Raw genomic sequence first — 27,608 nt, 5'->3', positions numbered from 1 at the left:
CAAATTCTATTATGCAGGATAGTTCTCATTGGTTCACTAGAGTTGTCACACTAGGGAGAACAAATATTTATACCGCTTCTGTCGGCTAACAGATTAACTTGTGTGTCATCGCTTTTGTCGGAATTGCTTTAGATGGTTTCTTGGAGCACAGGATTAATGGATCCTGTTTCCTTGTTGCTCCTATGCCTCCTTACGATAGTGTTCTTTTTCAAAACGGGCAGTTTCTGGAAGACTAGTGGCCAGGATCTTCCCCCGGGACCAAGGCCATGGCCACTCATTGGAAATCTTCACCTCTTGGATCTGAAGAGGCCTTACAGAACCATGTTCCAGGTAAACACTTTTTGTTCTTTCCTCGCCACTCATGGAGTTCGTGTGCTATCTTGAATTTCTTGCTGGCCAGACAGCACTCCAGCCATTCCCTCCCAAGTGAAGACAGCAACATAAGAAATTAAAAAAAAACCCAGACAAGACATAGTTGCTTTGCTCTGGTTTCTTTTTTTGTTGTTGCAGTTGCTGTGTTTGTATGGCTTGCTGCTCCTTGATGAGTGCCAGGAGGAGAAAGCAGAGGGGCTGGCTGGCTGAAGAACAGGCTTCTGGGATTGATCCCTGATGTGATCCTTTCTCCGATCCTTGTTCAGGTTCTTTAATGGTCTCAAGAGGAGGAGGAGCAAGGATTGGGAAAGAATGCCCAGGCCCACAGGTCCCTGCCATTTAGTAATAATTGTGTAGCTTGATCTTCTCAGATCTCAGAAGCTAAGCAAGGTCAGGTCTGGTTTGTATTTGGATGGGAGACCACCAAGGAATGCCAGAGTTGCTATGTAGAGGCAGGCAATGGCCAACCACCTCTGTTCATCTCTTGCTCTGAGAACCGTACAGGGTTGCCGTAAGTTGGCTCGGAGCTGGCAGCACTTCCCACCACCACCAGCTGGTCAAAGGGGAGTATGCGAAATAATTAAAAGGAATGGGGGAGTTTAGAAGACATGTGGAGAAGTTTTTCTTTAGCAGGACTCATGACACTGGTCAGGGCCGCTGGGGAGAAGAGGATGTTGCCGAAGGAACCTAATGGGAAGGAATTGAGGGCGAAAAGGAGGCAGCCAGTGCCAGTCACATGCACTGCAGTGATAATAGGCAAGTGGACCTATGGTTGCCCATGGCATGTGTGTGCCACATGAATCACAACTAACACTACACACACACACACACACACACACACAGTGGGCAAAAGGATTTGTAGTTTTCATTAGTTGTTCGCTGCTGCTATTTTGAGAGCCAGTTTGGTGTAGTGGTTAGGAGCACGGACTCTAATCTGGGAGAACCAGGTTTGATTCCCCACTCCTCCACGTGCAGCTGCTGGCGTGACCTTGGATCAGTCATAAGTTCTTTCAGAGCTTTCTCCCACAAGCAGTTCTCAGAGAGCTCTCTCAGCCCCACCTACCCCACAGGGTGTCTGTTGTGGGGAGGGGAAGGGAAAGGGATTGTAAGCCACTCTGAGACTCCTTTGGGTAGTGAAGAGCCGGGTATAAATCCTATCTCCTCCTTTTTCTTTATTGGAGATAAGGGGGCTGTAACCATCAGCAAGGTCTGCTGAGAGCCACCATCGGCCTCTGGACAAAGATTCCTTTTGCCCCCCTGATCCAACCCAAATATCGTAACAGAACAAACAAATCACTTGGCTTGCTGTTACCATGAATCTATAGTAATAATAGAGTTGGCCTGTCTGTGCATGTTTGTTTGTTTGTTTGTATCCCATTTCGACCCCAGTGGGGACCAAAGTGGCTCTCTTCCATTTTATCCTCATAACAACCCTGTGAGGGAGTTTAGGCTGGGTGTGAGGATAATTACTCTATATGCACACAGTCACACAACAACCCACTTTCAGTGAGCCAGGCCACTGGGAGGGAGTTGGGGGGGGGGGCTAGTCCACACGATGGTAGCAAATTACCAGGGTAAAGGGAGCCGAGGGGCTAGGATTCCCTGCATGTTGGGTCCAAATCCCTCCACACACACTGATCCTTCAGTCTCTTAGAAACTTCCAGCCTAGGAAGGTGACCAAGAGGAGCACGGTACTGTGAATTTTAAGGACTGTCACCTCCCCAAATCTCCAGGAAATTCCCAACAAGGACTTGACAACCCTATCTAGAAGACTTGTTGTGTGTACTGATGATGTAAATGGCCACGAGAAGCAGGCTCTTCTCTGTAGTACCATCACCGTCAGGGGTCATTTCATAGAGAAAGAGGTGCAGGAGCTCATTAGCATAACTCATTAGCATACCTTATTTGCATATGCCACATCTCCTGAAATCACCAGAAGTGTGTCAGAAGGCAACACCCACCACTCAGGCTCCACTGGACTCTTTTGGATTGCTAGCTATTGGGGAGGGGGGGAACGTGCAGATCTGTCCTCGAAGAGGAGGGAGAGCTTGTACCTGAATAAAACTTGGTCTTAAAGGTGCCACTGGACTGTTTTGGACCGGGGGGGTGCGGGGGGAGCTCTGCAATTTACCTGGCTGTGTCTTGCTCTGACTGAGGGCTGCTGGGAGCAGGGGGTGGGGCTTGTTGCATGTGCCTGCCCCCTGGGCTCTTTACTGCCAGAGCTCTGCTCCTGTGCGCTCCTGCAGGAAATTACCCCTGACACTGTTATGGAAACATCTGTCTTTCACATCTGCCGGTCACTTTTTTGGTCAAACATCAGGTGCCAGTTTTAAAGATCTCCATTCAACCGTGCATTTTGTGTATAAATGGGTACTTAACTGGTGTTTTTGAGTAAGCTAGCCACTGTCTTGAAGACCTGAATTGTCTTTTTCTCTTTCTAAAATTACATGTCAGTTATCCAAGCGATATGGTCCTATCTACAGCTTAAAGCTGGGATTTCAGAAAATGGTCATTCTGACAGGCTATGAGACTGTAAAGGAGGCTTTGGTGAACCAAGCAGATGCCTTTGCGGAGAGGGCCAGAGTCCCAATCTCTGAAATAGTTTCAGAAGGCCATGGTGAGTACATTTCTTTGGGAACAGTAGGTGCTCTTGCTTACTTAGGAATCACCATAGTGAATTAACCTAGGAGAAACACAAAGTGCAACTTAAACTAGGCTGGCTTATTCTACAGTCTGAGAGTAGTTTCCTGATTTTTCTACCCTCATGTCCTTGGTATAAGGAGGTCCTCTCCAAATATCTTGAGCCTATTGCAAAACTAAGTCCCGATACGACAGAATCTGATTATATAAACTACATGCTGTCAGATGAAAATTTGTTAATCTCTAAGGCTGTTGCCAAATTCTGCGCCATTTGCTGTTGTATTCAAAAAGCCTGCTTAATCTTGTTTCGGTTTTAAGATGTTTTCCTGACTTAAGTTTTATGCAATATCTGTTGGGCATTACTTTATTCCATGCATTCTTATATATTTTATGTACTTTTTTTTAGTGATTTTTATAATGGTGTTGTTGTTTTTTTGCTTTACTGGCTTGATGCCGTAATAAACTATTTATTTACTCAGGTATCACGAAAGCAAATTATCCTAGGAGATACACAAAGTGAAACTAGAACTTGGCTGGCTTAATCTACAGCTTGAGAGTAATTTCCTGATTTTCCCACCCCCATGTATAGATTTGCAGGCATTAGAAGGTGATCACATTTAACTGTTAGCCTAATCACTCTTTATGAGAGATAATTAGCTTATTAATAACTGGGTTACAGTCAATGTATACAAAGGGTGCCGCTGTGCAATGACGCTTTAATCAAGAGACGACAACTTAAAGTAAAACAACAATTCTTTACTGAGTATTGATCATTCAAACAGGGAATAATAATAATAAAACCATACACACATTCAAGAACTAAGAAAACCAGACAGAATTATTATAGCACAATTAGGAACTAACGTTGTTTCTTGTAGAATATATTTACCTCAGATGCTCCGTTCTGCTCCTAAAGCTTCCAGCAATGGGCAGTGGCAAGCAAATAAGAATAGATGAAAAGAGAGGAAAGACACGTGACTCTAGACCGGCTGGAGACACGAGAAGCTTAACCCTAGCTGCAGACTAGGACTAACGTAAGAAAGTTTCAGTAAGAGAAAAAGGCTGCTGATAGTTCCGTGTTCTCTGTTTTTAAACTTTTCTTCTGAAGGGAGGGGAACGACTTATCCTCATTATCATAGAGCCCTTCCCAACAAGTCCGTGATTGGCTATCGTGTCAATTTAATATTACTATTAACTAACTAGTAAGGTGGTGCTTAGATTGAAGCCGGATCACGTGGAGCAGCGTCAACAGAGGTCATCTGTGGTGTCAGCGGGTCGAGTAAACAACAGATGCTACGTGTGATAAATCTTCCGGGAGGGTTCCTCTTCAGGGTCAAACTTACTATCTTGGAGACATCATGTCTGAGCACGTCCTAGAAACCCATTGTTTTAGTTGCTTCTCGAAGCTTAACATGCAGATAACTAGGAGCCTCTTTCCTGAGTGATATTTGCCTTAGCTGGTTAATACTTCAGCTGTTTTTCTGTCTCCATTAGCCTTTCCTTGACCCCTTATAACTCAGAGTCTTTGGTCAGCGTTTCAAGCAGTCCTTTTAATATCAACTTTATTCATGTGTAAAAGTCCAATAAAAAGATCTGCTCCTATCATAACTACATGGAAAACATTCACCCGGTGATTTCCGCAGACCAAGTAACTGTTAAAGAAGTAGGCTAAATTGAATATTTTTCTCCAGGTATTTCCTAATGCGGAGTCATCAGCCCTAGTTATGACCCCCACCCCCTCTACCTCAGGCTTGTTCCCCACTCTTCTGCAGTGTGGCGTAGTGGTTCAAATCCCAATTTGTCCCATGGAAACTTATGGGGTGACTTTGGGCCAGTCACACCCTCTCAGCCCAACTTACCTCACCCGGTTGTGAGGATAAAATCGAGGAGAGGAGAATGAGGTAAGCTGCTTTGGATGCCCATTGGGGAGAAAGGTGGGGTACCAATAAATTAATCGTATAAATAAATACTCCAACCAGGTGCCACTTTTAGGATTAGCTGCTCCACCTCCTGGCTGGAGGCAGTGCAGTGGTGACAGACTGGCCGAAGTAGGGCAGAAGTGGTGGCAGTATCAAGTGTCCTCAGGCAACGCTATGGATTGAGTTGACAATATGAGTTTTGATCATGTGAAGACCTTGGATCCACACCATTCTGCAGCTCATCCTTTACTGTTGGTGTGCAAAGGAACACACTGCATGCATCTGTAAACAGTGCACATGAAAACACAATGCAGCTGTTCTTCGTGGTTTCCCTAAAATGTGCAGGGCCTCCTTCTACATATGGGTTTCATGAGTACAACCATAAGGGTCATGCCAGCTCTTGACACTAGCCCTTTGCTTGCTTTCAGGAGTTATTCTTTCTCATGGTGAGAACTGGAAGGTGATGCGGCGGTTTATGTTAACCACGTTGCGTGACTACGGAATGGGCAAGAGGACCACAGAGGACAGGATTGTTGAAGAATGCCACTTCCTAATACAGAAACTTGAATCCTACAATGGTGGGTTGGTGTTGTCTTCTGTGTTCTAAGAAGAGTGTAAACTTATTTCGTAATTATTCACCGTTTTGTCTTTTCCCTAAGGAACTGTAGTTTGAGGACACTGACATTTGTTCATTACTTACTGACTTCTAAAACTACCATTCCCAGAATTCCCTGAGGAGACACAATTAACATTAAGCCAGTTTAAACCCATAGTTTACTGGAGCTATGGCTCAGTGGAAAAGACTCTGCTTTGCATCCAGATGATTCCAAGTTCAACCTTTGGCATTTCCAGTTGAAAAGACCATGCAGTAGGTGATATGAAAGACCTTATGCCTGAGACCCCAGAGAGCTACTGATGATCCTGACTTTGATGGACCAATGGTCTGTTTCAATATAGGACAGATGTGTCTGTATGTCCAGCAAGAGTTCTTATAGCATTCCAGTCCTTTGTAGCATTTCTGAGTCAAAACAACCCGAAGCATAACACTTAAGAACACAGATTATAGGATAGATCTCTGCTTGAGACTTTGGAGAGCTGCTACCAGTCTCAGGAGACAATCTCAACCTTGATGGGATGATGGTCGGTTTCAGTATAAGACGGTTGCTTGTGTATGTCCAGCAGGACTTCTTATAGCATTTGTTATTCTTATTAGCTTTTCTTGATTAGAACAACCCCAAGTATAACACTTGAGTTTAGTTTCTACATAGAATATAGCATGAGCAGTGTGAATCCATTGTGAGTCAAAGCTATGAAGGTGTGTAAGGAGACGAGGAAGGACCAGGTGAAGCAGAATAAGCCTTAATATCAAAGCAATGTCTCCTTCATATCAAACCAAAAGCGAGGCTCTTTCCGAAGTAAATACTGGCTTCTTTTTGTTATAGGAAAGCCATTTGAGACCACTGTAATCATGAATGCTGCTATTGCCAATGTTATAGTGTTCATATTACTCGGCAAGCGCTATGACTATGAAGATCCCACTTTTGTGAGACTACTGAACTTGGTCAATGAAAATATCCGTCTTGCCGGAAGTCCCTCGGTCACGGTAATCTAGCCATTCAAAACTGGTTAAATAGCTGTTTGGTGTCTTGCTACATACAGTGCAGGCTATGGGAGTCTGTCCATGGCAGCTTCTTAAATTGTCAGGCCCCACGGGGGCTCTGGCTAATGACCTGGGGCAGGGAAACGGAGGAGTCGCTATCACATTGACAGTTTCTGGGGCAAACTGACACCACTCTGTTATTCAGCAGAAACTCAATGGTTTTACCATAGAATTTCTGCTCAGTCCTAGAGCAGAGAGATGTCCCTTCCCCGTTTTCCCCAGAAATGGCATTGTACCATTGATACAATGGCCATTTTTGCATTCTTTCCCCCCCAAACTGCCTACCAAATGGTGGTGGGGGGTCAAGGGCTGCCAGTGGTAGGTGTCCCGCTATTGTTACCCACATCGGTAGTCTCCTAACTAATTGGGGGAATTAACATAATTGGAGACGAGCGAGAGGCGGTAACTAGGAGACCTCCACCAGTGGTTCCAAGGATTATTCCTTGAGAACTCTCGAACAAACCAGGCTGAAATACGACAGGAAAGGTGTTTTATTATAAAAGCAGAGAGAGCAAAACATACACACAAAGCACACGGGGAACACACAGACTAAGAGGTAAAATAAAAGGAAGTAGCGGTGAAAATGACTCCAGGAAGGTGATATTTACCAAGTCTTGGAGAAGCAAGGGGCGATTTCTCACTAGAGTTGCCTCGCGGCACAGCCGCTGTTTGCCCCGACACAAACATGTTAATTTCACACCCGAGGCTGCGGGGCTGCATTTTGATTCGCGGCTTCACCCGATTTCCTCCGCAGTTTCGTGATCCTGTTTTTTGAGGATCACGAAACTGCGGAGGGAAGCGGGAGAAGCCGCGGGTCAAATGCAGCCCCACAGCCTTGGGTGTGAAATTAACGTTTGTGTCGGGGCAAATGGTGGCTGCGCTGCGAGGCAGCTCTAGTGAGAAATCGCCCAAGGTCTGTAGAATGCAGGAAGAGAAATGGCCAGAGTTCCCCAGAGAGAAGAAGGAAGCCCAGGATTGTGCGGGGGTGTGATGTTTGGTGCCAAGAGAATACACACACACACTACATGGGGCAGAGTGTGTCCAATTATAAGAAAAATGAGCCCTGGGGTGGTCTGATGTGTTTGCCCCTAAAATGATACCTTGATTGGTTCTCCCAGATGAACAAAGAGCTGAGGAAACTTGTGACGATTAGCATGAGTAGGGCTAATGTCTTCAATGAGATTGCATGATGTAAATTAAAGATGCTAACATACCTTGATGACCAATGCTCCCTCTAAGCTGTTGTCTTGTGAGCAAAAATTCTATTTTGTGAGCTGCTGGCATTAAAGTTGTGAACAAGCAATTTGACTACTGCACAAATTAGTTTGCTCTGGAGCCATCCGTCCTGAGCGAACATAAAAATCTATGAGCCGGAGGCTAAAAAGCCGTGAGCTAGCTCACAGTAACTCAGCTTAGAGGGAACACTATTGATGACCCTTGAATTCAGGACGGGAGAGGCTATTGGACTGTATGAATAGCCCATTAATTAGGGTAAATGGGTGAGGGGAAGCATGGCCAGGTGTGAACAGGGTGAGGTTCAGGTAGGGTGCTGTCTTCCTGAGAAGCCCATTATTGAGATGAAGTATCTCTTTTAGGGTGGGGAGAAGAGTTATTAGCAAGTCAGCTGTCCTGGTTCACCTTCCAAAATATTTTTTCCAGGCTTCTCTCTGGCCAGCGTCCATTTTGTTTGTACCAGCTCCATTGGTTTCACTTCTAGGCTAGGCTGTACAGCCCACCCAAGATTTTGGGGGGTGAAATTAAAGAGGGTTGCCTAATCCCTGACTGCCCTTCTACAGGAGAGGTCTGACTGCCAACACTATAGCTGACTAAGGGTCCAGTAAGAGCTATATGATCCCCAATACACTCACCCAACATAACCTCTCGCAGACTTGGAGGCGCAGGTAGGTTAAACAGTCACAGGTTTGCCACCCATCTTGTCACTACCCAGGGTTCTACTGGTAGCAGGAGCTCCTTTGCATATTAGGCCACACACCCCTAGTGTAGCCAATCCTCCAAGAGCTTACAGTAGCCCCAGTAAGAAGAGCTCTGTAAGCTCTTGGAGGATTGGCTACACTAGGGGTGTGTGGCCTAATATGCAAAGGAGCTCCTGCTACCAGTAGAGCCCTGTCCCTACCTATTTTTTTTCAAGAGCCCTGACCCTTTTACACACCAGGTCACAATAATCTAACCAAATCAATGAATGTATTAATTATTTTGAAGTGGAGCACCTTAGCATAAATCAAAATAAATCTAAAATACTGCCATTTGGAGACCATAGGAAGACAGGGTGTCCTTGGAATTCGCAAGGCATGGAGCTTGAAAAAGCCCATTCTTCCAAATAGCTGGGCATTTATTTTGGTGCTCTAATGACCTGGGAAGTCCATCTAAAATGTATCATGGCCCCATTCACACGGAGGATTTGCCACGCTAAAGGCATGAATGTCAGACGGATTTTCAGGGTGCGATCACACCACAACATCTGGGGAGCGTAGGGCACCCATGGCATCCCACCGAAGATGCACAGTAAAAAAAGTATCGCGGAAAGTGCACTAGTATCTGGAAAACACGGGGCAGGGGCGGGCGTCTGATCACGGGAGCGCTAGTATCTTGTGGCATTCGGCGCCCGTCCAGGTCTTGTCGCAAACTGGATGTTTTTCGTAAGCGCATGCGCAAAAACACGTAACTGAAATCAGTGCTGCTCCACGGAACTGCGCATGTGCACAAATGCAAAACGCTTGCTGCGCCGCTTCTTTGCCATGCTCCAGCATCGTGGTGTGATCGCCAGCTAACAGCCTAAGCACGAAGACTCGGGGGACTGTCTGATCGGGCTACCGTGCTTTATTTTGCTCCGGGGCAAACAGCCACACCTCCCCCAACCACCACGTTGTCTGGCCCGTGTGACTGGGGCCCAGAAGTAGCTTTCAGCTTCTGTCCATATCCCCGAAGGAATTCTATTTTACAAAAATGCTTTTCCAGCATTGGAGTGCTGTGGACACATACGTACTTTTCTGAACACCTGAACTTTTGAGCCCTAACTCTCATCATTCTTCCAATACTCTCACTCACCAACCATCATTCTTACAACTTGTTGTAACTGTCCTAAATGTCCACTGTCAGCCTTCTCCCAACATTCCGTCAGGTCTCATTGGCTGCAGTCTGAGAGAGGCAGGACGGGACCTGTCTGTCACAACCTAAGATGGAGGTATAAAGCTACTTTCTCTGGGCAGGGCCTTTGAAGATGAGTGGTCTAAAGATCATGACTCTTGACTTCAGCCTGCTGAACCTGGCTTCTTGCCTTTGGCCTTGGCTGCCTTTTCTTGCCATTGATTATACTTCTGCCTAACCTCAGACTGCCCCCACCACCCGGACCCTGATTTTGCTGTGCCCAACAGACCTGTTGCCAGTGTTCCCTCTAAGATGAGTTAGTGTGAGCTAGCTCAAAGCTTTTTAGCTTCCGGCTCACACATTTTTGCCTCAGCTCAGGAAGGATGGCTCCAAAGCAAACTAATTTATGCAGTAGCCAAATCGCTCGCTCACCAACTTTAATGCCAGTAGCTCACAAAGCAGAATTTTTGCTCACAAGACTCCACAGCTTAGAGGGAGCATTGCCTGTTGCGTACCCCCGGCAATCTAGCCACATCAACTTTCTCTCGAGTCTGGACCTTTCTTGCCTGCCCAATTACCTGTGTGCCTTGAGCCCTTTGTACCTGGCTATGTTAAGCTTTAAAAACAATTTTGTACCACCTTATTTGCAGAGTGTGAGCAACTGATATCAAAATTCCCTTTTTTATTATTGCAGTCCAAGGGCTGCATTTGTTTCTAGAGCAGGAACCAAGAAAGCTGTGCGGAGTGTGCACATCAGCTAGGTTGAATCCTTCTGGGTCAATTCTCTGAGTAGAACACCAGTTTGGTGTAGTGGTTAAGTGTGTGGATTCTAATCTGGGAGAAACGGGTTTGATTCCCCACTCCTCCACTTGCAGCTGCTGGATGACCTTGGGCAAGCCATAGTTCTAACAAGAGCTGTCCTTGAAAGGGCAGTTCTTGAAAGAGCTCTCTCAGTCCCACCTATCTCACAGGGTGTCTCTTGTGGGGAGGGGAAGGGGAAGGAGTTTGTAACCCACTCTGACACTCTGAGCGAAGGGCAGGGTATAAATCCAATCTCTTCTTCTTGTTCTCTTCTAGAAGGAGCAAATATATTTTAAATAAAAGCACTATAAAGTCTGACTGAGTCACACCATTTAGCTCTGGGGCTTTCTTAATCTTTTCCTTTCTCCTCTTGTGTTATTCCATTAGCTGTACAACATGTTTCCTCCTCTGGGTTTTCTTTCTGGTGGTCGCAACACTGTCCTTAAGAACAGGAAAGAACTGCATGCCTTCATACAGGCCACCTTCGTAGAACACCTCAAAGAACTGGATGTGAATGACCAGAGGAGCTTTATCGACGCTTTTCTAATCCAACAGCAAGAGGTAAACAGGCAAATAATCACAGGTGAACTTCTCTCACCCATTGACTGAAAGTCTCTTTGCATGTGAATGACAGGCCTGCTGGCAAGGAATACAGCTTGTGGGGAAGGGAAAGCATCCCATCAAACCAGCTGGGATTTCCCAGTTTTCAACCATTAATGTATTACAGGAACTGTCTCTGTAGAGACAACCAGCAGGCCAGAAATAAATGTTGCAAAGTCATCATAAAGGAGAAAAACCGCAAGGTAAACATGCAGTTCAAGTTAAATATGCAGTTCAAACATTATTCTACTTCGTCCAATTTCCCATTCGTCTTTCTGCTACATCTCTGCAGTTAAAAAAAGCTGACTGAGGCTGTGACCAGACGTACCTTTAGATCCAACATACGTGCAAATGCCTGATGGATTTAAAGGGAGGGATCAGACAGCAACATCTGGGAAGTGTCCCACAGTTATAGGATTGCCAAGTAGTACTCACCTCTGGAGCGGGGGACTCCCGGGTGGATCCTGGAGCGCGCACGTGCGCCGCATGCACGTCACTAGGAAGTGACGTTATGACGCCGGGCACGCTGGGGGCGGGGCCACGACCATCCAAGGGGAAACCATAGAGTTTCCCCTTGGATGGTCGTGGCCCCGCCCCCAGCGTGCCCGGCGTCATAACGTCACTTCCTAGTGACGTGCACGCCGGGGGTGGGGTTCCCCCCAGGGCCCGATTCCGCGGCGGCGGAAATCGGGCCTCCAAAGCGGGGGGTTTCCCCGCCCCCACTTGGCAGCCCTACACAGTCGTCAACAACCCATGCTGCTCCGGCACGGAAATGGAGTTAAAAGACACCGGGGAAAGTCCAGCTCTAACTGGTTGTGATGGGCTACGGACGGACTTTCCCCTGTCTGATCGCTCAAGCACTCTCTCCTGCCATCGGGGTGGTCTGATCAGGCCATCCCAACTCCATACCGTTGTTTTTTACCCCCTTCGCAGTATCTGCATCGTTGCATACTCCGTAGGGGGCCCTCAGCGCAGAGGTGCAATACCTCATTTATGCGCATGGGAGACAAATGGCAAAAAAGAGACTCACCCGCAGTTGCATCTGATCACACAGTGATGGGTTAAACCCACAGCTTCAAAGGGAGGTGTGATCTCTCAACTTCATGTGGTGTGTGTGACTGCAACCAAACTTACTTAAAAAAAAACTGAGGGAAAACCCCTGCATTATGCAAGGGGTTGGACTACAGGACCCTGGAGGTCCCTTCCAACTCTATGGGATTCTATGAGAAGTCAGAGGAACTAACAGATCATTGCGACAGATTATAATATACTATACAATGTTATTGCCCTATATGCAACTCGTGCATAATCTAGACCACCGTGGCCTCTATTGCACTGCAGGGTACAGAGTGGAAAGCTCTGAGTTGAAAAAAATCCTGGAGATTTGGGGGTGCAGCCTGGGGAGGGCAAGATTTGGGGAGGGGAGGGGGACTCACAGGGTTATAATGCCATAGATCTCACTGTTCAAACTGACAGAACTGCAGCAGAATTTACGTTAGGCTGCAGCGGGGGAAATAAAGTTCACACAGTGCCTTTTATCTTGTGCGTGTACAGTACAGTCAAGTCACTTCCGATATATTGATGTCCTCCAAAACATCCTATCATTAACAGCCTTGCTCAGGTCTTCCAAATTGAGTGTGGTGGCTTCCTTTATAGGGTCAATCCATCTCATCTTCTCCTGCTGCCTTCAACTTTTCTTAGCATTATTGTCTTTTCCAGTGACTCTTGTCTTCTCATAATGTGACCATTTTAGCTTCTGGGGAGAGTTCAGGCTTGAACTCCAACTGAACTCCAACTCCAAACCAATATGAGTCCTTTATTATTGGGACCAGGGATCTTTTGGGGCCGGAGTGTACCGGAGCGCTGCTCCGAGAGCCCAGGAGCTGGCAAAAGGGTGGTGGCAGCAAGCCCCGCCCCCAGCTCCCCACACTACAGCCCGTCGCCAGCTCTCCAGGGCCCGCGCTGGAGTGCTATGGCCCCGGGGAGGCCCGTCGCTGCTTCCCCGGGCCAGCACCGGAGCGCTGAGGCACTGGGGAGGTCAGAAGAGGGACCCCCCGCCACCTCCCGGGGTGAGGGATCCGCGGGGGGTGGCAGAGGCTTGATTGGGGGAGTAGGGGGGTGGAAGAGCCTCCCCCTCCCCCCATCTCTTTGCCCTCTTTCTTTCCCTCATTTCCTTTCCCTTTCCTTTTCTTTCCCTCCTTTTCTTTCTCTCTTTTCCTCCTTCTTCCCTTGTCTCTCTTTCTTTCCCTCCTTCTTTCCTTCTCTTTCTTTTCCTCTTTCCTTCTCTTTCTTTCACTCTATCCTTCCTTCATTCCTTTTCTCTACTCTCTCTCTCTCTTTCTCCTTCCCTCTTTCCTCCTTCTGCGGCCCAACTCTAGTGAGAAGGGGTTTAAACTTTAAACCCCTTCTCTCTTTGCTTCCCCCCCACTAGGGAAGGGAAGGGGAGGCTTTTGAAGATGCCTTCCCCCCTTTTGCTTCCCCTTCTGACATCACTTTCTGTTGGGTGTTGCATATGCTAATGAGCTATTATGATAATAGCATAGTAGATCATTAGCATACCGTATGCTAATGAGCTCATGCAGCTCTTTTTCTATGAAATGACCCCTGATTGGGACTAAGCATTCGAAACAAACTAGTTAAACCAGGATGGATGGAGATGCTCTCTATAGTCTCTGCAGAGGCAGTGCAGAGTCCTTCACTTCCAGCACAAGGCAGCCATTTCCTCCAGGGGAACCGGTCTCTGTCATCAGGACTTCAGTTGCAGTTCTGGGAGAATCCCAGACTGCCCATGGAAGCTGGGAACCCAACTGGGCTGGCCTAAAGACTGGCTTGCTGGAGATTAATTTGGGAGCTATTATTATTACTGGATAGATTTTATTATTACTGTATGTTTTAATTATTATTCAGTTAGAAATGTTCCTTCTTATCTTCTAGGAGAAGAACAGGAACCAGAGCAATGAATTTTTCCATAACGAAAACCTAAAGTCTGTTGTAACTGACTTATTTAGTGCTGGCATGGAGACCACGTCGACTACCTTGCGTTGGGCCCTGTTGCTGATGATAAAGTACCCTGAAGTTCAGAGTAAGTCCTGAACATTGGTTGCTTTCCATTATTCTAGGAAATCTGGATTCCACTTACACCTAGTGGTGAGAATGTAAAAAACTCTCAGGTTGCCTTTGAATGCTACCTGGATGAGGGAGACAGAAAGTACTAGTGAGTTATACTTCCTGTTTTCCTCCAGCTGGTATAATGCTGAAAGCAGAAGGGGTTGTGAACTGCTTGAACCCGGCAGAATTGGCTAACTACCAGCAGGTCTCCAACTTGCCCTATTTGGACAAGATAATTGAGAGGGCAGTGGCAGCTCAGATACAGAGTTTTCTGGATGACACTTCCATATTAGATCCCTTCCAGTCTGGCTTTCATCCGGGCCATAGCACAGAGACAGTACTGGTCGCCCTCACGGATGATCTCCGAAGACATCTGGATCAAGATAGGATGGCGGTGCTGTTGTTGTTGGAGCTGTCGGCAGCGTTCAATACGGTTGACCATTAGTTACTGGCCCACCACCTCGCCAACACTGAAGTCCAGGGGCTCATCTTATGATGGCTTGCATCCTTTCTCCAGGGCCGGGAACAAAAAGTGGCACTTGGGGAAGAATTATCCCAAAGGTACCCGCTAATTTGTGGAGTGCCTCGAGGAGCGGTTCTATCCCCAATGTTATTTAACAACTATATGCGCCCCCTTGCCCAGATTGCTCGGAGTTATGGACTGGGTTGTCACCAGTATGTTGATGACACCCAGCTGTATCTGTTGTTGGGTAGCCAGTCAGACTCTGGGCTAGAAGATCTGGACATGGCATTACAAGCTGTGGCTAGATGGCTTAGGCTGAGTTGGTTGAAACTGAATCCAACAAAGACTGAGATTCTGTGCCTAAATTGTAGTGGCCCGGGGTTAGGGATCTCACTCCTGACCTTCAATGGGGCACCTTTGGTGCCAGCACCAGAAGTTAGGAGCTTGGGAGTGCTCTTGGATGCCCCCTTAAACAATGGAGGCCCAGGTAGCAGCCATTGCCAAGTCAGCCTTTTACCATCTTCAGCTGATTAGGCAGTTGGTTCCCTTCCTCGAATGTAGTGATTTGGCAGTGGTAATCCACGCAATGGTGACCTTGAGATTAGACTACTTTAATGCTCTCTACATGGGGCTGCCCTTGTCCCAAATTCGGAAGCTGCAGCTGGTGCAGAATGCGGCAGACAGGCTGTTGTTGGGTCTCTCTCCATGGGAACACATCCAGCCTGCACTGAAGGCATTGCATTGGCTGCCAATAGCATACCGAATTCACTTCAAGTTGCTGGTGCTTACCTATAAAGCCCTATATGGTCAGGGGCCAGCATACCTGAGGGACCGCCTTTCCCCCCATGTTCCCCAGAGAGCACTGCGTTCAGGGATACAAAACCTTCTAGCGTTTCCTGGCCCTAAAGAGTCCAGACTGGCCACTACCAGGGCTAGAGCCTTTTCTGTGGCAGCGCCGTGCTGGTGGAATGAGTTCCCTGAGGACACCAGGGCCCTGCAGAGTGTACTTCAATTCCGCAGGGCCTGCAAGACAGAGCTCTTCCACCAGGCATCTTGACCACATGTAACATCCTGATAACTTGGAGCCTCCCTGGGATTGTTTGTATCAGAGGCCATTTCGGGGGGGGGGATCGCGGGGGATCGCAGTTCCCCCAGGTGAGGTACGGGGGGCAGGGCACATGACAAAGCCCCGCCCCCTGCTTCCGGCTGCCCCGCTTCCGGCCCTCATTCAGCCAGGAGGAGGCAGGAGAAGAGGGAGGGTAAGTTGCTTCCTCCCTGCCTCTCCCCACCCCTCCCTGCCTCCCCACCCCTGCCTGCCTTCGCAGGGCTTCCTTGCACTCCTGCCAGCCTTGCAGGTCCATCGCCGGGCCCCTCATGGGGCTCGGCAGTGGAGCTGCAAGGTCGGCGGCGGTGACCGGGACCGTTGAGGGCAGGGTGTGTGGCCTTATGACACACTTCCGGTGATGTCAGGGGGTGTGGCATATGCTAATGAGTTATGCTAATGAGTTCCCCTAGCTCTTTTTCTACTAAACAACCCCTGGTTTGTATCATCTAAGCCTGTACTGACTCCCATGAAGAAAATATGGGATTATGACTGCCCTCGCATAGGGAATATATATATGTATTGCACTTTAGATTAAATTTTATGTGTTTTAAACTGTTTTCACACTTTTTTATGTAAGACGCCCTGAGCCTGCTTTGGCGGGGAGGGCGGGGTATGAATCCAATAAATAAATAAATAAAGTTTAGTACTGGATGCCCTGGTCCAGGCTGCTATAATCCGTTCTTGATTGTGAGTGTTGTTGCAGGATGTTATGAGTCAGTGTTCCGCCTCCGGGCCTCTCGCTCTCATATTATCCTCGCTTTTATCTATTCGTTTTAATTCCTTTTACCTTTGCTCTAGTATTTTACCTTTTACCTTTGTGTTTTACCTTTGCTCGAGCTTGAGTTCTGGCTTGTTTCCCTCTTTGATCTCTGTTTCGGAGGTTCGGTGTGGAAGTCTCCCTTTCCCTCCCCTGTAAGGGATGGTCGTGGTAGGAGTGGCTGTAAAAACCGTTCAGAGGGTTTCTCACACTCCCTGCGTCTCTGTAGCTGAAGAGGAATGCATGCGCAGGAAAGCTTATGCCTTGAATAAAACTTTGTCGGTCTCAAAGGTGCCACTGGACTCAAACTTTGTCCTGCTCTCTTTTTGCTAACTTTTTATTTCTTATGTCTCTCAGTCTTCTCTACCATTTTCCTCCTTTGAGGAACTAATACTGTTGTTTCTGGCTGTGAGGGATGTGAGTGAAGTGTTTTGAGTTCTGAGTGTATGGTATATGCCTGTTGAGCTTACGCGTGTGTATTTTTATTTATATTGGGGAACCGGAAGCTGAACCGGAGGCAGACGTGCGGTTTTCCAGCTCTGCTATGATAAGTTATCTAGCCTGGTGGTTTTGGTTTTGTTTGTTTTTGTTACTTATATTGATTTTAATTTAAATGCTTTTAAGGTTGTAAATTGCCCAGAGCCTGCTTGCAGGGTGTTCGATTCATAAGTTTAATAAAATATATATTTTTAAAAATTTAAATTCTTTATTAGAATATTGTTGTTAACATACAAACTTTACAACAGTATGATGTAATACAAGAAGTTCAGATAATAAAATTGAGTGTGTAGCTATTGTTTATATCAAAGAGCCAAGAACATACTGAGGATTCCTCAAAAGTGATGTATTAGATTGTGCTGTTGTATTATCAATAAAGAGAATCTCTAAAGTACAAACCATTTATGAGTTGCCTGAAGGTACCGTCCACTGTTAAGGATGATAATTGAGGTTACATATTGACTATATGTTCGTAATTTGGTCTAATCAGAAGTGAAGCCAGGATGCAAAGCTTGGGTTTTTTGGCAAAAAATCGTTTTCTGTCATGTATTGAAGAAATGGAAACTATGTACTATAAAATAAATAAATAAATCATTTGTGGGGGGGTCATTTGTTCCCCCCCCCCGAGGTGTATGGTATATTTTGTCCAAGCTTTGTGCTCCGTGCTTTTCATTTTCAGTTTAAGAATTATTATTCATCTAAATAGTTAAACCAGTTTTGTGCTGGTTGTACTGATTAACAACACTTCGCTAGGGTATTATCTGACAATTATCAATTGACTACTTAGCTTCTAGTCAGTCTACCTGGTAGTGATTATAAAGCTCCTTCTGTGCTAATTGTAGTTTAGTTTTTCCTTCCTTCCCGGCACGTGGGGGGGAGGAGCAACTTTTAAATACCTCCTAGAGTTATAACAGAGTTTTTAAAACCTATAATTAGCTAGTTTTATTTTAACCAGCTGTTGGATCTATCCTTGTTTTATTATGTCTAGGAAAAGGAATCGTCCCTCTGACTTTAGTGGGGCTCAAGCCAACAAAAAACCAAAGCTTCTTTGACTATAATAATATTAAATATAAATATTAAAACTAGTAATCATTTTCCGCCTCTACAAGATAAATACCTGCTATACTGATTGCATCGGCTTACACAATGTAATCCGCTTTTCATCTTAGTGACTCAGTGGTTGGCTGATGAAGGAAATGAATAAGGGTTTCTACAGTAGTGTAATGGTTTAGGAAGATGTAAGTACTCTGATGCCCAGTCCAAAGCACATGCAGATTTCCTCAGTGGAAGAGGGATACAGGCATCTCTATGTGCATACAGAGTTTCACTCTGCTCTTTGGATGGTAGAGATCAGTTCGCCTGGAAAAATGATGGACTCTTTGTCATTATACCCTGCTGAGGTTGCCACAGCAAATTGAGCCCAGAGCCTCTTTCTAGAGCTTGTTGTATTTATTTCCACAACGGGCCTTATTCCTAGTTTCTAATAATTGCTTTATCCATAACTAGAGAACCCATGGAAGCAAACTGATACTACTACAACAGGTGGCCACTCTGCAAACCTTGCATCAGATACCCCGAGATAAATGTATTCTCCTGAATGTCTTGGCACCTCAGTGTCGCCAAATTAAAAAGTTCTGAACGGGCTCTAAATTGTTCTCTGTTCCACTCCACTCACCAGAAGGTGTCACCTTTCCAAACACTGTTGGACATTTCATTCCCAGCTATCCAGGCCATTTTGGTGTAGGGGTTAGGAGCACAGACGCTAATCTGGGACAACTGGGTTTGATTCTCCACTTTTCCACTAGGGGTGTGCATGGGGGGGGGGATGATATTTTTCAGGTTCAGATATCCCAAACTCGAAAGATATCGGTATTTGCCGATATTCCCGAATCCCAGTATCGGTGTGATACTGCGGTTCAAGAATTTTCAGCATTGCCGAATATTTGGCTTAATTATATCCCATGGGGACCATCCCCATAGGGTATAATATTTCCCTCCTCCCAGATTCCTGCCCCAGCGGCAGGCTCCCATCATTAAAAGGAAGGCAAATTGCCTCCCTTTGCCTTCCCCAGCCTATCCGCCACAGTGGGCAGCCTGGGGAAGGCTAGAACAATTGGGGAGGCATCTTTAAATGCCTTCCCAAGCCTTCCCCAGCCTGCCCGCCACCACAGGCTGGCTGGGAAAGGGAATCAGAGCATGGGTCAATTTCACTCCCCTCCCCTTCAAAGCGGAGCGAAATTGACCTGCTCTCCCTACTCTTTGCTGCCCCAGCTGGCCTGCCAGCTGACTGGGGAAGTATGTTGGGGATTGCTATATAGAAGCCGAATAGATTTGCCTTCTATATGGCAGTAGTTTCTCAGGAAGCTGAATCAGATCAGAGAATCTGATTCAGCTTCTGGGGACCCCAAATAATGCCATGTAGGCATTATATGGGTTTTTTTCTCCAGCTCGGCTGAGCCGAATGGACACCTCTATTCTCCACATGCAGCTGCTAGTTTGACTTTGGGTCAGTCACGAGTTATCGCAGAGCTGTTATCTCAAGAGCAGTTGTCAAAAGAGCTCTCTCAGCCCCACCTAACTCACAGGGTGTCTGTTGTGGGGATGGGAAGGGAAAAGAAATTGTGAACCACTCTGAGACTCCTTCAGGTAGTGAGGGGCGGGGAATAAATCCAATCTCTTCTTCATCATCATCATCATCATCATCATCATCATCATCATCATCATCATCTTCTTCTTCTTCTTCTTCTTCTTCTTAGCTTGTTTTGTTTTATTTCTGATGCTTATTTAGTAACAGTTCTGTCAAACCATAGCATGAGAACATTTCCTAGTAGTTAAAATTAATGGTCATTAAGATTGTAATAATTGGGTGTATCCTACCCCTATCCTACCACTCCACTGAGTAAAGTTTATTCATGTATTTATTTATTAATTTTTTAAGCCCCAACTTTCCTTTTTGGATCAGTTCTGAAGACTTCTTCCAATCTCAGGAGTTTTCCTCCAACTTAAATGTTTGTTGCATTAAAGGAAGACTCACTTAAGTTGGAGGACAGCTTCTTTGACTGGAGGAATAGTTTGATCCACCTTGGACGATAGTTCGATCCACCCCAGTATTTGTAGGGAATAACGTCAGATTTATTTTTCTGGTAATTTATTGAAAGAGTAAACATCCTTCAGTTTCTCGCTCATTGAGGGACTGAGTTTGAAACCATAAAGTTTATTTGGTCATGTGTGATATGTGCTACCAAATCACTTCTGACTTATGGCGACCCTATGAATTAATGACCCCCCCAAACGTCCTATCATTGAAAGCCTTGCTCTGGTCTTGCAAACTGAAGCCTTCCTTCCTTCCTTCCTTCCTTCCTTCCTTCCTTCCTTCCTTCCTTCCTTCCTTCCTTCCTTCCCACTCTCCCCACAAGTGGTCTCAGGGTGAATCATAGTAGGATTCTAAAACACATAAATAGGATTTCCAGAATAATAAAAACCAATTTTAAAATAGCATAGATTTTTTAAAAAGCACAAAACAGGTTGTACTATTTCATTATAAACATTACTTTCAAATGCTACTGGGTTTCTAAAATCGTATTGATCTGGGTCACATTGAGATAGGCTTCAATTACAGCCGTGGAGGCCAAGGTTTTTTTATTGGACACGCACCACCTCAGCCAAAGGCCTGGTGGAGCAGCTCCGTTTTACAGACCCTGCAGAACGATAGCAAGTCACTCCATCTCATATTGAGTCAATCCATCTCACTTTGAGTCTTCCTCTTCTCCTGCTGCCTTCAACTGTTCTTATGATTATTGTCATTTCCAGTAAGTCTTGTCTCCTCACAGTCTCCTACATCTTTGGGACCCCGAAACTTGAACTCCTCTCAACCAGCAACATTTTGAGGCCATATGAAACGGGTATTAGAGCATATTCTGAGGTCAATATTTAGTACTTCAACCCATTGGCTTATGATTCTGTCACTAAAATAGCCTTATTTTATTAACAAGTCAGTTTGGTGTAGCGGTTAAGTACACGGACTCTAATCTGGGAGTACCGGGTTTGATTCCCCACTCCTCCACTTGCACCTGGCTGGATGGCCTTGGGCAAGCCGTAGCTCTGATAAGAGCTGTTCTTGAAAAAGAGCCGTTTCTGTCAGAGCTCTCTCAGCCCCGCCTCCCTCACAGGGTGTCTGTTGTGGGGAGGGGAAGGGAAAGGAGTTTGGCAGCCGCTCTGAGACAACTTCAGGTAGTGAAGGGTGGGGTATAAATCTAATCTCTTCTTCTTAAAAATTTTTGTTGAAAAATTCACTCATTAAAAAAAGTTGCTTCAGGAACCCTCCAGGATTAGGGGCCCTGAAACTTAGTCTGCCCCTGTCTCTGCATCATATGACTAAGTACGATAGCCTTAGTTTGCTCATTTTAAGTTCTAGGGAGAATTCGGGCTTGGTTTGATCTAGGACCCACTAATTTGTTTTCTTGGCGATCCGTGGTATCCATAAAACTCTCCTCCAACACCACAATTCAAACAAATCGATTTTCTTCCTGTCAGTTTCCACCTGGCCAGCTTTCACATCCATACATAGTAATGTGGAATACCATAGTAAGGATTAAAAGGATTAAAAGAAATGTTTCCTCTTCTCAGATAAGGTCCAAGAAGAAATTACCAAGGTGATTGGGTCTGCTCAGCCTCGCATTGAACACCGATCAAAACTGCCGTATATAGAGGCGGTAATCCATGAAGTCCAGCGGTTTGCTAACATTGTCCCTCTGGCCATCCCACATGCGACCACTGTGGACGTCACCCTGAAAGGCTACTTCATTCCTAAGGTGACCAGTCTTACTTAACTCTGTTAACCTGAAAGTCTTAGTTCAGTCGATATTTGTTCACTTGTCCCCTAGTACAACACTTTACAAAGAGTTTGTTCTTCAGATGCCTGAGGAACTTCAGAGGCAGTCAGTTAAACTATTTCTAATCCCCATTAATTTCCAAGGGAGAGATCAGAACACAGAGCTGGCACCAGAGGTTGGAGGGGCATCACTACCAGCTCTGTCAGTAGCAACAAGGTCTGTCATGGCAAGCAACCTTGGCCCAGTGGGTGCCTGTTCCTTCTCTCTACATTCCATTGGTAGTTGGGAGCTCAGGCCGGCCAGGGAAGCAGGGCCCGTTTCTCGGGCTGCTTTTGCCTCAGAATCCGTAACTATTGAGAGGTGTGGCGACACTAATTACAGCGATGTGAGCAGGGGCAGCTTCCCCATAGTGCATATGGAAGGAGGAGGGCGGTGGCCAGTTTGGTGTTGTGGTTAAGAGCACGGGCTCTAATCTGGGAGAACTGGGTTTGATTCCCCACTCCTCCACATGCAGCTGCTGGTGTGACCTTGGGTCAGTCATAAGTTCTCTCAAAGCTGTCCTCTCAAGGGCAGTTCTCATGAGAGCTCTCTCAGCCCCACCTACCTCACGGGAGGGTGTCTGTTGTGGGGAGGGGAAGGGAAAGGGATTGTAAGCTACTCTGAGACTCCTTCAGGTAGTGAAGGCTGGGGTATAAATCCAATCTCCTCCTCCTCCTCCTCCTCCTCCTCCTCCTTCCTCTTCCTCTTCTTCTTCTTCTTCTTCCTCTTCCTCTTCCTCTTCTTCCTCTTCCTCTTCTTCCTCTTCCTCTTCTTCTTCTTCCTCTTCCTCTTCTTCTTCTTCCTCTTCTTCTTCCTCTTCCTCTTCTTCTTCCTCTTCCTCTTCTTCTTCCTCTTCCTCTTCCTCTTCTTCCTCTTCTTCCTCTTCTTCCTCTTCTTCTTCTTCTTCTTCTTCTTCTTCTTCTTCTTCTTCTTCTTCCTTCAGTAATTCAGCTCTATCACTTTGCAGGGAATGGAAGTAATTCCATTACTGTACTCTGTGCTGTACGATGAATCTCAGTGGGAAAAACCACTTCAGTTCTATCCGGAGCACTTCCTTGATTCCGAAGGAAAGTTTAGAAAGAGAGAAGCCTTCATGCCTTTCTCTGCAGGTAACTCATTTTTATTTATCATTGTGGGCTTAATTAATAGATCAGGTGCCCAAGTCCATTGACGTGGAAGGACGTTGTCCAAGTTGGCCACTTCTCACTTATTCTTTCAAGATTCGTGTTATGCCTTTGCACTCTTAGTCATTATGTCGCTCTGTACTTCAGTCTGCCTTTATATTTACTACTTTGTATATTATGGTAATTTATAAAGACGTTAAATAAACAGGCTTCCCTGCCCCATCTGCATTGTCACAGGGCGGCGAATCTGTGCTGGTGAGACCCTGGCCAAAACGGAGCTCTTCCTCTTCTTTGTGACTCTCCTGCAGAGATTCACTTTCCAGCCAGCCCCTGGAATCTTGAGAGAAGACCTGGAACTCACCCCTGCAGTTGGGTTTACGTCGCCTCCCATGGCCTACGATTTGTGTGCTTTGCCACGTTCTTAAGATCAAAGGATGCTTATGCTCCCCTGTGTGCACCACCCTCTTTTTTGCACTTTTTCTTGCCTGCCAAGGACATTTCAGACTCTGTGCAAGTGGACTATGCTTTGTCACAAACCTTAGTGCTTCCTGCGCCTGTCTGTGAAACCCCTACAGAGACATTACTTAGTTCAAAATTTGGACTGCACTTCTTGAGTTATTTGTGTTTGCTACTTTCTTGTATTCGCACATTACGGATGTCTTTAAACTATTGAAACAGCCAAATTAGACTACAGCGATGGTCTGCTTTCAAGTGAGATCAATCAAATGCTACGCGCCGTGTACATAAAACAAATACGTTTCATTAGGGCTATGTTTTAGACGTTAGATTTGCTTCACAAACCCAGAAGGCCACTGGTTTGCTTACCCATTCCACTCACTTTGGAACTTGTTTGAGCAACTATACCACCTTAAGTCTGAGAAGGACATGTAAAAGAAGGACTTTGGGGGCAGAAGAAGGAAGAAGAACCACCCCCCGTACCTCTCTGACTGTCAGAGAGGTGCAGGCTCATTGGGTTTTCTCCCTGCTTCTGCAGCCAAAGTCAGCTGGGGAAGCAGGAAGAAGTCCTCCTCCTGCGCCTCTCCAACAGTCAGAGATGTGCAGCAGCTCATGTGGGCTCCGGAGGGATGGGGAGGGGAGAGGAGGGACTGAAAGTGATGGGTCAGGGCTAATCCGGTAGGGGGTGTTGCCTCAAAATGCCCCACCATGGCTATGGGCCCGTGCCTCTGTGATTTGGAAGAGGGGGGGGGAGATGCTCTTTACCAGATACTGAGCATCAGGGGTCATTTCATAGAAAAAGAGGTGCAGGGCTCATTAGCATAACCTATTAGCATAACTTATTTGCATATGCAAACAACTTATTTGCATATGCAAGTAACTTATCTGCATACAGGAAGTGTGTCAGAAAGCAACACCCACCACTCAGGCTCCACTGGACTGTCTTGGATTGCTAGCTATGGGGGTGGACGTGCAGATCTGTCCTTGCAGAGGAGAGGAGAGATTGTACCTGAAGGCAGCCAGGGGGGGCTCTGCAACTTACCTGGCTGCTTCTTGCTCCTCATGGCCCAACTGAGGGCTGCTGGGAGCATGGGGCAGGGCTTGTTGCACGTGCCCGCCCCCTGGCCTCCTTACTGCCGGAGCTCCGCTCCTGTGCGCTCCCACAGGAAATGACCCCTGCTGAGCATCCTTTTCCAACTAGGAGGGATAACACGCTAGTCCATTGATGTCTGAACAGCTCTTGATTGGAGAGTTCAGGTTTGGGGAACTGGAGCCCCAAGGCTTGGCATTTAGATTGGCTGAGACCCCGGAAACACACTTGGGGTGGGGTCCAAAAAAGGGGAACTCTTCCTTCTTGTGGGGCTGTTTGTTTGGAAACTCTCTGGACAGTGTTTTTTTACTATGAAGGATGACAAAGGGGAATGATGCAAAAGAGAAATTAACAAGCTACTAACGAGCAGATGAAGTCACAGAAATTAATCATGCACACCTGCTAGAAGCCAATTCAAAAAGAAACACAACATTTGCATTAGACAAGGAAGGCCCCTATTGACCAGAGTATGAGTCGGAATATTTTTGTTCATTTTAAAAGAGTTTAAAAGCTTCTAAACTCTTTTAAAATGAACAAAAATATTCCGATGGACCAAAATAAAGAATACAAAGGCTTTATGCCATAGGCTGTTTTGAAACATGAAAAGAACACATGTAAAGGGTTTAATTCTTTAGAATGTCATTGTAATGATATCTGTTTTCAGACTTTTGTGTACCCTTAGTGAAAATAAGCTTATAAAATGCCTTAAGAATATTGTTATACTTTTATATGCATGTATCCATGTAAAAGAACCATTTTTGTAATGAAAACATCTAAGTTTTGTACTAAAAATGAACTCAGCCTAAGAGTTCATTTAAAGGTAAAAAGAGTCTAAGTAGGCAGCCAAAAAAACAAAAAAAACCCACTGCATGTATAAGTCAATTATAACGAGACAAACACCTGCATTGTAAACAGGGCCAAGTAACATCCTGTTTGTCAAATATGTGATTGACGACTGACCAGACAAAGAAATCTAAACTGAGCATGTGTGAATGATGTCAACAATGATGTAAAATTGGGAGGAGCAAGAAGAGTATAATATAAGTCTTCTCCCTGTATTTGCTCACTGAACATCTACAAGCTGTAAGGTGTTCCTTTATTCAAATAAATTATCTTGTTACCCTTTACTGCCTGGATAATTTTTTTTCTGTGTGGTTTATCAGCTAGCCACACAAGTCAAAGAACCTTAGTGCCCTCAGGGCTTTGGCATAAGCCACGTATTTCCTCAGTTCCCCACTCACCCTGTCATACCTTCCACTAGTAGTCCAATGTTCCCTCTAAGCTGTGGAGTCTTGTGAGCAACAATTCTACTTTGTGAGCTAGTGGCATTAAAGTGGTGAGTGAGCAATTTGGCTCCTGCATAAATTAGTTTGCTCTGGAGTTATCCTTCCTGAGTTGAGACAAAAAATGTGTGAGCCAGAGGCTAAAAAACTGTGAGCTAGCTCACACTAACTCAGCTTAGAGGGAACACTACTAGTGACTGAGTTGATTTATCGGTCAGTAAGGCAACATTAAGGAGAAGAGAAGAGATTGGATTTATACCCCGCCCTTCACTCACAGAGCAGTTTACAAACTCCTTTCCCCTCCCCTCCCCTCCCCACAACAGACACCCTGTGAGGTAGGTGGGGCTGAGAGAGCTCTGAGAGAACTGTTCTTTTTGAAAATAGCTCTGAGAGAACTATGGCTTGCCCAAGGTCATCCAGCCAGGTGCAAGTGGAGGAGTGGGGAATCAAACCCGGTTCTCCCAGATTAGAGTCCGCGCACTTAACCACTACACCAAACTGGCTGGATTACACCACTACACCAAACCACCACAGATAACTGTGCTGGATTACATGCTGTTATTACAGAGGGAAGCTTGGGGGCGTAGAATAGGAATCGGAGGTAATTACTTTTGTTCCCTTTCCCCCAGAGTGATTCACATCAACACCTTCATTGCTCAACAAAAGGAATGTTTATTGTCTCTTCCTGAGAACAGCTCATGCTTAGTTATTTGTGGATAAGGCAAGGGATGTAACAAGTTGTCAGTTCTTTACAGCCGGAGATAGCACAGGCTCTGCTTAGAACAGTTACCATTTCACACACACACAGCTTCAACTGGACTGACAGGCTGCTTCTCCCAGGGAGAGAGAGAGAGAGAGAGAAAATGATTTCACTTGGAACGTCTCCCTAAACCCCAGAATCTCAGCATCTTGAAATAGAGTTAGCTTGTCTCTTGAGATATTTTCTTCAATTTTCTCTCAAGTCCCAAATCCACTGTTTCCCTAAGTTAACACAGGATACCCGATCTATCCCTGCCTCCTTATCGCCCCCAGACCCCTACGTACCTGTACCAGAGATATCGGAATTCTTTTCCTTCACTGGGCAAAGCCCAGGGCCTTTTTTCTGGGGGACTGCGCTGGAACAGAGTTTTGGAACCTCTTCCACAAAATTCTTTTTTAAATGTTTAAAAGTTCATGAGTTTTCAGTATACAGTTGCTATGTCGGTCTGAAGCAGCAAAAGAAAGCTTGAGTCCAGTGGCACCTTTAAGAAGAAGAGAAGAGATTGGATTTATACCCCACCCTTCATTACCCAAAGGAGTCTCAGAGCAGCTTACAATCTCCTTTCCCTTCCCCTCCCCACAACAGACACCTTGTGAAGCGGGTGGGGCTGAGAGAGCTCTGACAGAAACAGCTCTTTTTCAAGAACAGCTCTGCCAGAACTGTGGCTTGCCCAAGGTCATCCAGCAGGTGAAAGTGGAGGAGTGGGGAATCAAACCCGGTTCTCCCAGATTAGAGTCCGCGCACTTAACCACTACACCAAACTGGTTTAAGACCAACAAAGTTTTATTCTGGGTATAAGATTTTATGTGCATACACACTTCTTCAGACACTCTGAAACAGAAGTCACCATCCATAACATATAGGTAGAGGGTGAGGAGGATGTCGCCAGGAAGGGCCAATTAGAGTCAAGATGCTGACGGAAACTGTCCCAGATCAAATTGTGCTCCACCACTTTCATACGAATCGCTTTAGATGGTTTCTCAGGTCATGGATCTA

General features: G+C 45.9%; 1 protein-coding gene across 1 annotated transcript; it reads left to right on the top strand.

The window, feature by feature from the left end:
* The first annotated feature begins 306 nt into the window (after nt 1–306).
* Nucleotides 307–24,178, top strand: LOC107115552 (cytochrome P450 2K4-like). The gene is made up of 9 exons (XM_015417291.1): nt 307–330; nt 2,827–2,989; nt 5,360–5,509; nt 6,374–6,534; nt 10,885–11,058; nt 14,032–14,179; nt 21,655–21,839; nt 22,867–23,008; nt 23,261–24,178. The coding sequence occupies exons 1-9, from the start codon at nt 322–324 to the stop codon at nt 23,446–23,448; spliced, it is 1,320 nt and encodes a 439-aa protein (XP_015272777.1). The 5' UTR covers nt 307–321; the 3' UTR covers nt 23,449–24,178.
* The last annotated feature ends 3,430 nt before the right edge of the window (nt 24,179–27,608 follow it).

The sequence above is a fragment of the Gekko japonicus genome, unplaced genomic scaffold, assembly GCF_001447785.1.
Source record: "Gekko japonicus isolate JY-2015 unplaced genomic scaffold, Gekko_japonicus_V1.1 scaffold3695, whole genome shotgun sequence".
Lineage (NCBI taxonomy): Eukaryota > Metazoa > Chordata > Lepidosauria > Squamata > Gekkonidae > Gekko > Gekko japonicus.
This window is presented reverse-complemented; position numbering and strand designations above follow the sequence as displayed.

Excerpts from the sequence above, each read along its gene's own strand:
- LOC107115552 (XM_015417291.1), top strand. Across the intron at positions 5,510-6,373 it reads GAAACTTGAATCCTACAATG|GAAAGCCATTTGAGACCACT; the intron begins GTGGGTTGGTGT and ends TTTTTGTTATAG. Across the intron at positions 6,535-10,884 it reads CCGGAAGTCCCTCGGTCACG|CTGTACAACATGTTTCCTCC; the intron begins GTAATCTAGCCA and ends TTATTCCATTAG.